This window comes from Rhynchophorus ferrugineus, unplaced genomic scaffold (assembly GCF_030347505.1).
Source record: "Rhynchophorus ferrugineus isolate W39M unplaced genomic scaffold, kcgeb_rfMv2 rfM3, whole genome shotgun sequence".
Taxonomy (NCBI): domain Eukaryota; kingdom Metazoa; phylum Arthropoda; class Insecta; order Coleoptera; family Curculionidae; genus Rhynchophorus; species Rhynchophorus ferrugineus.
Window position 1 is genome coordinate 15,568,587 of NW_027472582.1, and position 12,462 is coordinate 15,581,048.

General features: G+C 29.6%; 1 protein-coding gene across 2 annotated transcripts in view; it reads left to right on the top strand.

Moving 5' to 3' along the window:
* Positions 1-10,533, top strand: part of MFS17 (Major Facilitator Superfamily Transporter 17) — a 60,741-nt gene extending 50,208 nt beyond the window's left edge. For both annotated transcript variants that reach the window (XM_076401083.1, XM_076401082.1), the window contains exons 3-11: positions 3,263-3,456; positions 5,044-5,283; positions 5,690-5,774; positions 6,329-6,548; positions 6,705-6,855; positions 6,914-7,046; positions 7,100-7,213; positions 7,280-7,503; positions 8,460-10,533. In XM_076401083.1, the coding sequence (XP_076257198.1) occupies positions 3,263-3,456; positions 5,044-5,283; positions 5,690-5,774; positions 6,329-6,548; positions 6,705-6,855; positions 6,914-7,046; positions 7,100-7,213; positions 7,280-7,503; positions 8,460-8,630 (1,532 nt within the window). In that variant the 3' untranslated portion in view covers positions 8,631-10,533. The remainder of the gene's footprint in view (positions 1-3,262; positions 3,457-5,043; positions 5,284-5,689; positions 5,775-6,328; positions 6,549-6,704; positions 6,856-6,913; positions 7,047-7,099; positions 7,214-7,279; positions 7,504-8,459) is intronic.
* Positions 10,534-12,462: the final 1,929 nt, after the last annotated feature.

A 12,462-nucleotide genomic window follows, 5' to 3' on the forward strand; every position in this document is an offset into this window, starting at 1 on the left:
GGATTGGTTCGCGCAGTGGTAAAGTCATCAGGACGGTTCACTTGCCGTTGTTATAGCCGCGGGTTCGAATACTACTAGGGCATGGTCGTAAATTTATGTTTGTGATTGTTTAATATTTGTGATTGTCCTAGTCAAGAGTGAAAAATCTGACAAGGAAAATGACAGACTTTAAAATATAAAAACACACACATATATATATATATATATATATATATATATATATATATATATATATATATATATATATACACTTAAAAATTATTTATTATTTCCTGCAATTTTGCAATATTTTTGTTAACATACTGATACCGATAGAACCTTCCGCCTTTGCATATACGATTATCCTAAAGGCGGAAGAGATATGGATAGAGAGTATGCATTCAGTAGCATCAGGTTGGCAACATATAAAAATCAAGGTTGTCAAAAAAAATTTATTCATTCACACTGAAATTGTTGGCCTAACACCACAGTTTGCATCAGATAATATATGCAGCATAAAATAATATAAATTACGTGTTAACCAAACGCGCTCTTTAATACATTGTATCTAGTGTTCAGTGCTTAAAAAAATATGTAGTAAGACCAAGTTTACATTTCAACAAGTGCCGTCTTATATTCCACCACGTTTTTGTTGATAAAGTCTTGTTCATTTATAGAAACAAATTTGTTTTGAGGTTGCCTAAGTTGCCTGGTTGACCTAAGTATTAAATATTTCGTTGATAATTACAATATTTTTATGCAAAGTCAGGCAAGTCGACAAGCCTGATTTTAATGAAAAAAGATAATTTCAATTCTATAAATATTGAAAACATGAACATACTAATATTTGTACATACCAAGTGTACCAAAAACGTATTACTAGTTTTTTTTTCAATTTTTTAATTTTTTTCTTGTATCACTGTGTGTGTATATTTGTATTAGAATCAATATAAAACTAAACATTCAGAAAACACAATAAATAATTTTAATATTTATATGGTCAATATATTATTTAAAAAAAACAGTACGCATGATAAATTAATAATGATATTTCTAGATGAACAATAAGTGTTATGTGCAGTGTTATGATTTCGCACATATATAACATATGATTGTACTGACGCCAAGCTTCAAAGCTATAACAGGTCAATTGAAAAGTCCCCGGTCGACCATAGTAAAACACGTTTTTTTATTTAACATAATTCCCTTCAAGGGTGATACAATGATTATAGCGACCTTCCAAATTTTCGATATCATTTTTGTAGTACGATTTGTCCTTTGCTTCAAAATAGACCTCAGTTTCGGCGATCACCTTTTTATTCGACGAAAATGTCTTCCCAGTGGGCATTCTTTTGTGATCTGAGTACAGGAAATAGTCGCTGGGGGCCAGATCTGGAGAGTATGGTGGACGAGGAAGCAATTGGAAGCCAATTCATGGATTTATTCATCGTTTTCACTAACTTGTGACACGGTGCATTGTCTTGATGAAATAGCATTTTTTTTTATTCAAATGCGGCCGTTTTTCGGCGATTTTGTTCTTCAAACGGTCCAATAACGCTATATAATAGTCGCTGTTGATGGTCCTTCCCTTTTTAAGGTAGTCAATGAAAATTATTCCATGTCCATCCCAAAATACAGACATAACCTTGCCAGCCGACTGTTGCATTTTCCCACGCTTTGGAGCGGATTCATCGTGTGCAGTCTACTCGGATGCCTGTCGATTGGACTTCGGTGTAAAATGATGGAGCCATGTTTCATCCATTGTCACATATCGACATAAAAATTTGGGTTTATTACTCTTGATCATCTTCAAACACTGCTCCGAATCATCAACTCGTCGTTGTTTTTGGTCAAAAGTAAGTTCGCGCGGCACCCACTTTGCACAGAGCTGTCTCATACTCAAATATTCATGAATGATATGATTACACGTTCAGTTGATATCTTTAGATTGTCTGCTATTTCATTCAATTTACGGTCATTCAAAATCATTTTGTGGATTTTTTAAATGTTCTCGTCAGTAACAACCTCTTCTCGGCGTCCACAGCGTTCACCGTCTTCGGTACTCATTTCACCACGTCTAAACTTAACATACCAATCCTTGATGGTTGATTTTCCTGAACTCCGGAAACTCCTTTTCCGGAAACTCGGCATCAAGCTAAGTTTTTGCTTCAACTATACTTTTTCCCTTCAAAAAGCAATATTTTATCAACACGCGAAATTCCTTTTTCACAATAACAAAAGTTGCTTCACTCAAAATACTGTAATTCACAAACTAAGAATCTGACAGCTGTCAAATTTATACACGCATCTTTTGAGGGTGAGGGCTAACTAAAAAATATATGGATTTAATTCTTTTCAATTGACCTGTTACATGTTATGTTTTGTGAAAGTTTTTTTTTTGAAATTTTGTAATTTTTTGTTTTGTTTTTGTAAATTTGAAAATAAAGTTTGAAAATGTGAAGTTTTGTGGCTGAAAATGTGCATTTGCGGCATGCATTAATTTTCTTACTTAATCAAAAAAAGGCTCTAAAAGTCATCGTTTGCTGGTAGTAACTTCGACATTTCAAAAGTGGTGATTTCGATTTGCAAGTCAAGGAACGTTCTGGTGGACCGAAAAATTTTTATTGAATGTTATGTTATTGAATGACGACCCAAACCAAACTCAAAAACAATTGGCAAAAACGTTAATTGTGGCTCAAGAAACGATTAGTAACCGATCACGAGCAATGGAGAAAATCTAAAAGATGGGAAGATGGATGCCATATCAATTAAATGACAGGCAAATGCCAAGTGACGGGTGATGAAAAGTAGATCAAAGTAGATCCATTTTAAGAACCCTAAGCGCAAGAAATCATGCCCCTGGTGAAGCCGGCTTGGGCCGCAAGGCAATGCTCTGCGTTTGGTGAGACCAGAGTGGCGTGGTGTATTACGAATTGTTTACTTCATTGAAAATAATGAAAAATGGGTTCAATTCCTTTATAAGTTCGAAGAAATGATATTCGCTTTTAGGGTGACATTCATAAACTATCTAAAAAAATAATATTGTTATAGCTTCCACTGGACATTATTTATATATTGGAATAATATATCAATTCATATTATAGGAATACAATCATATGTGATTTACTATATAATATATAATTTATTTTTTTAATATAAACAATTTATTTTTATATATAAGATATATATAGCTATAGTATTTATATAATGCATTATATTTTATAAAACATTTTTTATAATACATTTTCTCTTGAAATGTTGATATTTTTGTTTTATTTTACAGGGCAAGTTCCAGCCAGATTAGTACTTTATTTGTTATCATGGTCCGGCTTCTTAGTATCATTTATGATGCGAAACGATATAAATCTCGCAATCGTTGCCATGGTAAAGGAACCCACCCTTGCTGATACCAATTCCACCCAAGAAAGTAACCAACAATGTTATACGGTCGAGGACAATGTTAAAACAGCACCAGTGGTACGCATATACATTTTACTATATAATAGAGTTTTATTGAAAACGCTTTAAGTTGTTTACTCTATAATAGCAAATATTTATACTCTTAAGGGACTTTCAATTAACAAGTACTAGAACTCAACCGCTAACCACTGTTCAATCCTATTATTGTTTAAAATTTTTGATTGGTACTTATGTCGGTCATGGGAGGTCAGGCGATGAGCTATTGCATGTTTATATATGGTAAAATAAAAATTGTTTAACTTAGTTTTGTTATGATTTTTACTATGTAAAAACTAAATATGTCCAATTTGTTGTATTTTTTATGATAATTTACTAGACAGATCTTTGACGATACTAATACTATCCATATTAACCGTTCTTATGTTTTCTAAGCTGATATTACTTCTTATAGATATTCCAATTTTGTCTTCTAACTAATATTTTCTTGTGCCTTCATACAGCATTTCTATATCATTATTTATTTCTAGATAATTTTTTCATCCTGACCAACACAGTTACAACGCGAATGTGTCTAAAATCATTAATTAATAATTAAATAATTAAGTAAATCATAAAGAAGCATATTTTTTATTTACAATCACTCACTTTTATTCTGTGACTTATAACACATACTTCGAACAACATATTCTATATTTTTGGAATAAAGAAAAAGTTTGCATGAATTTTTCTTAGTTATAATTTGATTTTAATAATATTAACATTTAATAATACATTTTTACCTAATATATTAATATTATCATTTTATTTATTAATGCTTTCAGAAGTAATATAATCTTATAATCATGGCGCATTCGCCATTATTTTTTTGCAAACTTTATGCTGCAAATGTGTGTATTTAGCATCAATTTTGTTAAATAAGGCCAAGTTTTTTTGTTTAAGCAAACGTACTGATAATTAATAATTATAAAGTAATAATTATAAATATTCACAAAGTGTTACGGTTATCTCGGTTATTTTTATTAAATAACTAAAGGTTTGAATAAATTTTAGCTAAATGAATAGTAAATGTGTAACTTTGTTTATTTCAATCACACTAGAAAATTGCGTCATCTTCATTCATACTATATTTTATTTATTCATGTTATTTAACGATCATTCCCCTTTAGACCCTACCCAACCCACACACACAAAAAAAGATTTTGTTAACATGGATAAATTATTGACTTTCACGGAACCGCTTATTTATGTTTTATTTAAAGTGAGATATTGATGTTTACAAAAACGTTCCCACGTGATTTTTGTTTTTATTTTCCTCACATAGCAATATTTCGTGTCGTAATTTTTTATGTTCCATTACACAGGCCAACAGACAAAATGTTTATAAAAACGTTTTAAACCAATTTACATCTATCTTATGCACTTTTAATGCTGAAACCGTATATGATATACATTTTTGTCACCCACAATTGTTTCACAATATGACATTTTTTAACTCTTGGATAGGTATAAACAACTTTTGAATAAAAACGGGTACTTTCAAACGTGGTTTTAAGATTTTGAAAATAGAACCAATAGATATCGTCTGAAAGCTCTATTAGTAATTGATAATATTGGTCATACTAATGACTTCCAAAATAATTTTAGGATTATGGTGGAACCTTAGATTGGAACAGCCATGTCCAATCATATGTTTTGGCGTCATTCTATTGGGCATATATCGTTTCGCAAATCGTTGGTGGTTTAGCCACACAGAAATTAGGCACCAAAAGAGTTTTTGGTTATGCTCAATTAGCCACTGCTCTTTCCAGTTTATCCATCCCAATGGCAGCGGATACACATTATGGCGTGGTTATTGCTTTAAGATTTGTTCAAGGCTTCGCATCGGTGAGTTGTTCATCATTATGTATTTCAATGTTTCCAAACTAAACAGATTTAGATTGATATTGAATCATTTTGCACATAATATTCTGACGAAAATAATTGCATCAAATACGTTAATGATCTTACGTACATTGACGACAAATAAATAATAGATCATCGTTGTGTATGCAGTTATTTTCTAATTGCGAGATATTTTCTTATATGTACTGAGAGAGTGAAGCTAACTAATCACCATGTGTAGCAATATGACGTACAATATATTTCTAAATAGTTCATTGGTAAACACTCGACTGAACGTGTGTTGTCTTTGCAAACATCTAGAACTCGCAAGAGAGACGCAAAGAAATGAAATTGAGGGAAGCCAAACCGATGCGTCTTCATCATCATGTAAATACTTAAAATATTTTAGGGTCTGACATGGCCTGCTATGTACGCCTTAGTAGGACACTGGATCCCCGTTCCAGAAAGGAGTCGTTTTATGTCTAGTTTTCAAGGTAAATATCCACGAGCATATTGTCTTTCAATTTTCATTAATCATTATTATATCTATAATGCTTAAAACAATAAACCTAGGAAAAAGTATTGCATTTTCTATTTGACAATGGTATTTCTCAATAATTTAACTTTGGGTATCTTTTTTAACAATTAATTGCACAATAGACACAAACCACTTTAAAACAATAGACATAATTTCTTTATAGAAGTGAGTTAATAGTAATTCCAGACAAATATGTATTTCAACACTCAAAGAAAAATTGCAATAGCTTAGCTAGAGGAGCTAATACATTCTGTAATTGTAGTGAGAAGTCTCTTCTTAATTACTTTCCAATAATATTTCACTTATGCTTTTTCCTAAAGGCATATTATATATTTAATAGCAACTATTTTATTGACCACTAAATCAACAAGATAGAACAACTTCTACGTTTTTCTTCTTTTTCATTTATCATGTTTAATTTTCTTCATACAAAATCCATTTTAGATCAATTAGAAATGTACCATAGTTTAACTCATATGGGTTGAACAAATATATCTTTTCTATTTTTAGGTTTTAGTATCGGTATAGGTATTACATATCCTTTATGTGGATTCCTGATTGCTCATCTGGGATGGAGATCAGTATTTTACACCACGGGATCCATAGGAGTGTTATGGTGCCTGATTTGGTATCTGTTGGCCTTTGACAGTCCCGAAACTCATCCACGAATCAGTCTAAGAGAGCAACGTTATATTCGTGAAAATACTGATAATACATATGAAAATTCCAGGTACTAATTGATATCCTGCAAATAAAATGTTTCTATATTTGTTTGTATAAATTGTTAATATTTTCTGGATGGTAATATCAGATTAATATTTTATTTTATATATGACATTTATATTTAAAGGGACTTTTTAAAGACAATTAAATATTTCATTTCTAGACAACAAAAGGTCCCATGGAAATCGATTTTACTGTCACTCCCAGCTTGGTCAATTGGCGTTACTACTTTTGGACGGATTTGGGTCCATTATACCTTTATCATCTCAGGACCAACATACATGAAGAGAATCCTAGGTTTTAGTATAGAAAAAGTAAAATGATACCTTTACAACATGGAGTTCACATGTAGTAAATTCTCGTGGTTTTTAGAATGGTGTATTATCTGGCGCCCCATTTATTTGCAGTTATGTGGCTTCAGTATTTTTCTGCTATATAGCTGATAAGTTGATAACTCAAAAATATATGTCACTGACCAACGTTCGAAAATTAATGACTGCTCTTTGTAAGTATTTTAAAACTAAGTTAAAAAATATAATATTATTTTTAATATTACAGCTCAGGTAGTTCCTGGTTTATTGGTCCCTCTAATTAGTTATTTAGGTTGTGAGTTTGAGTTGGTATTAGTTGTTTGGTTCACAGCTGTTACACTCATCACTGCTTCATATGCAGGTATTTCCAGAAAAATTACAAAAACCGTATAATTACCTTACTATGTATATAACGACATCGTTTTAGGTGCAATGGCGAACGTTGTTGATATTGCTCCAAATTTTGCCGGTCCAGTATTAGCATTTGCTCAAACGATTCACATGTCAGCCAGTTTCCTGAGCCCTCTAGCTAACTTCCATATGCTCACTGGTCAGGAACATTTGATGTCAGCTTGGAGAATGGTCTTTTATACGGCCTGTTTTGTTGCTTGTGCTACTTACGTATTTTTCCAAATTTGGGGAACGGGTGAGGTAAGTCTAATATCATTACTTTTTTAATATTTATTGTGAATATATCCCCACAGTTTTTCAATATTATCAGACCTGCCTTCGTATAGTTTACAGCGGTAACTTGATAATAACTTGAAACAAGCTTGATATTTAGGGTTCAACATTTCCCAAAATAAATACATATATAGTGTTAAGGAAATCGAGTTTTCTTCCAAATTAAAGATTTGCGAATAATTCTTGTTAATATACATTCCATGCTTTGTTGGATATTGAGTATTTTAAATATGTAGAAATATTTGGAAATGTTGGTGATTGGAAAACATCCATATTTGATATTATAGTAGCTGTTGAAAAAAATATATGCACTGTATTGTTGCTGGTGATGAATAATGAGATATTACGATAATTAAGACCTATGCCTAAAATGTTTGCGAAATTATCATCATATCATTGTATCATGAAACTTCAGTTTTCCCTTTAGTGGGATCGACTTTCTATATATATATATATATATATATATATATATATATATATATATATATATATATATATATATATATATATATATATATATATATATATTGCAGTTGATGTTTTCAGCTGGCTATGGAGAATAAATAGAGATATGATAAAGTCATTTCACAACATAATAACGTTTAAAATTGCCAAAAAATATTCTTGGACACGTTTAAATTCAAAGGTCTACTGCACTTACCATATTCACCAGATATTGGCTCTTTTTTCTTAATAACTAATAGTACATATAGATCTTAATAGATATTCGAAAATCTAAATAGTTAAGAATTAATATTAAAAAAACGAGAATTATGACACTTGATACATATAATGAGCAATATTTTCAAACATGTCCTTTTAAAACTATTAAAATCGTTTAAGGTTTTTAAAGTAAAGTGATAATTGAAAGAACCAAGGAATTCAACGTTCCGATTCGATTATTAACAATTTCTGTATTGTAGACCCAACCGTGGAATTATAATACAGATCAACCTATGGATAATAAAGAAGTGGAAGAGCTTATGAGCAAACCAACAGCAAACGAATCAACTCATAATGGTAATCCTCCAGAACGTGTAATTGTGAGAGAAACAGCTGAGATCAATGTGGTAACCAATGAGGAAATTGCTTAAAGTATAAAATTAGTGTAGTATCTAAAAGTATTTATTTATAATTTACAGGGTTTCCCAAATATTCCCAGTAATTAATGTTTTTTTTTCTATGAATTAAGTTTTAGAAAACTTCTAATTATTACTAAGATTATGTATTATTACGACTTATGTAGTACCAAATATACCAGGAACATTAACTGTTCTATAAACAGCTATACATTCTTAACAGATTATTGTGATATATTTAGTTGTAGTAGTTCTAGAAGTTCTATTTGGATATTGTAACAAAAAGTGAAAGTAGATTTATAATACTTTAAGTTTATAGAACATATGTATTACTGCACAAGAAATTTGCATGGGTGTTTTAACGATAATGGTATGTTCCTACTTCTTAAACATTTTCTAAACATTTTAATGTTGGTTCGTATGACTGCACAGTGAAACTTATATAAATTCATATAAATGGTTTTTGCTATAATACAAGATTTAGTCAGTCTTCTTGTACAACATCTGGAATCTGAGAATCTCGGGTACATTTTGTTAAATTTAATTCAAATCATATGAGAATATTATTATACCAATTTGACTTTATATGAGTTTGGACTCAATGGGACCGTCAGTGAGTAAATGTTTCTTTAAATATGTTGACGAGATATATGTGACCCAAACCTCCGTCACTTATTTTTAATGTACTATTGAAATATATATTTTATTATATTTTTAAATGAGCTATAATAATGTTCAATAGAGGTTTTAATAAACTTAATTTTTTATCATTATATATTAATTGTATTAGTTTCATGTTATTTTAATATGACAATTTTACAAATTGACAATCATTCTTAAGATCTGATGATATGAAAATGTATTGGCACAGTATGTGACCTCTTACCTTTGTACTTCATGTACTTACTTTTCTACATTGCGTATTATTATTGTTATTATTAACATAATTATTATGTTAAAAGACATTTTAAATTTGTGATTTTATTAATATTACTTACCAACAATAAAATCTATTTTTAATTAGATTAAGTTACTTTATGCTACTATCACATTTCAGAAACAATTTTGAAGTAGCAAAAAACAAACATGTTTATGTTTCAGCCTTACATAAACGTAGCTATACCTCATATAAACAAAATATACTGAACACTACTATTATGCATAATTAATAAAATTTCCATAGCCTACGTGGTTTACTGAAAAATGTACAAAATGTTTGCTTCTTGCATGTTCTCACTTATATAAAAGCTTTTTACGATATATTATATAAAATAATGGTGTTGCATAAGAATCCTGAAAAAAATATTTTACCAAATTTAATGATTGTAGTGAAAGTAGAAAATTAAATATTAACCTTAGGTATTCGTAAAATGTTAGCTAAATGACCAGATATATATTTGTTAGGTATTTAAATGTAATATTTACTTAATTTAAATCAGCTATTTCCACACTTTTTATTATAATAAAAAATCACACTATATATATATTTGATATTAATATTATTTTCATTTGTTTTGGAAACAGCTGTTTTTCGACAATATATATGATAATTCTATAAATCCGCACAATGTTTTGTTTGATAATTGTTTGTTAGAAATAAATCTTAAATTTTTATGTGAGGGGCATACAAGTTTCAACTTCATATTGACCATTTTTTAAAGAAATCTTATATTATAAGGGAGTTTGAACTTTTCAATTTACAACGAGGTGCCAAGTTGAAATTAATCAATCAAATATGTTAAACATCAAAATTCATCAATTCCAGGACAATATGTATTTTTTGTATTTTTAATATGATTCATATCTTAATTTAATTTTATTATTATATTCAATTAGATTCAGGTTTATATTGTAGCATAGTCTAGTAGAACTTTATTATAGTTATTTAGAAATAAGATATATTTTTATTTATATTGAAGCGTGTTTTATTTTACCTCTTTTCGTTTATTTTAACAATGTATGGGCTGAAAAAAAGACAAAAGTAATGTTTTTTCATCATCAATTTTAAATGAATATGTAGTAAATTATAAAAATATCTGATGAATAAATGATATGCAATATAATTTTTATTTATTATAAACAAAGGTTATCTAAAAGCTGGATTCACTAGACTAAAACATGTCTTAAATAATGTTTTAAAACGGGTAAATTATTTTTTTGATTTATTAACTATTATGTTTAGCTATCGCAAGAAACACTTATTTCCCTCTAGACGGATTGTTGAACTACTACACTCTAATAGAAGAAAGGTATTACATCAACAGTATTTGTAATATTTTAATACCAATGTTTAATGGCATTAACAGTAGATCAACAAACATCTTTGATAATAGTGCTTTGTCTCTTTATCTATATACTTAAGAGTTAGTTCAAAAATTTATTATTTCTCAACACTTACAGGTTCTTGTAAAAATGATTAACTTTTTTGTTTGTTAATCAAAGTTTTAAGAAACATTGAAGATATATTCCCTATTTATTAATGCCTTGTTATGTCCTTCCTGCGGCTTTTGGATGTTCTCTAGTAGCTTTGTGACTGTTCTATCTCTCCTTAGTCACTTCTGTATTTGATTTAAATCCATTTCTAATATAATCTATCTAACAATAAAAATCGCTCCTAAATCCCATAAATCAGAATTTATTTGGATGTGAAAGTAAGCAACGTTTGTTCACCAAAAGTTTCAATATTTGAGTTCTGACATATTTCTTAGGATTTTAGGCAAATTTTACTTTATTAGAATGTAACAGGATATTTATAACATAATAATTATTCTTACTTATTTTCAATTATGCTTCAACTATTAGAAAAGTCATTATTTACTGTCAGATGTCATTATGTCCATACAGGTTACATAAATTGGCATCCACCAAAACGTCAACATTATAATAAAATTATTTTATAATCAACTGATGTGTTAATACAAATGAATATATATATATAAGTATTACAGTATTACTTAATATACAAGTAATACTTAATTATAAAGTATTACTTAATCTAAAACTTTATGTGCATTTTAATTTGTTGTAATGACTCATAAAACATATAATAACATTTCTAATGCCTTTGTGGATCAATTTTCGATTTGGCTCTGTAATGCTTCTGTAGTTTCATCCAAATTCCTATCGTACGTTTTGTAATTTAAAGAACACGTCCCCAGGAGAATGCCTGGCTCAAATCGACAGCTACTAGGCGTAGACTCGCAATACTCGAGGCACTGCCTCGGACTTTCCGAAGCGTCGGTAGCCGTGCCGTGTCATTACAAACCGCGCGGTTTTCCACGGACATCATCATCATGGTCATCAGGCAACGACGTGCAGGCATTCCGGCACATAATGGTCGGGTAGACGACGCGTTCCTCCAGGTTGCAGTAATAGCTTGCAGCATGAAAAATAGCGATTGGTAATTTGATTACAGCATATAACATCTCGCGAAATACAAAATATCTAATTTTTCGAATATAAGTTATTCTTTATTTTGAAAATAAAACTTATTATTATATCTCTATTAAATTAACAAGCAAAATCGTCTGCTATGTATATTTTGTTACACATTTTTTACCCTTATTAAGAAAATATTCAATAAATATATAATAGTTCAATATATAGACAACAAACTAAATTCCTTAAAATATAAAATTATTATTAGAATATTTGTTTATCAAATCTTAATTTTTAAATTTGTATTTTAAATGCAAATTATGCCACTAAATATTTAGATCCAAGAGATTTAAGTATAAAGTTACTGGTTGATTTATATTTTTAAAGGCTTTTTATGTCAGTCTAATGTCACAGACCAGGATAGAAAAAAAACTTTTGTAGAACTGCCAAAGAATAGCGAATGACTGAA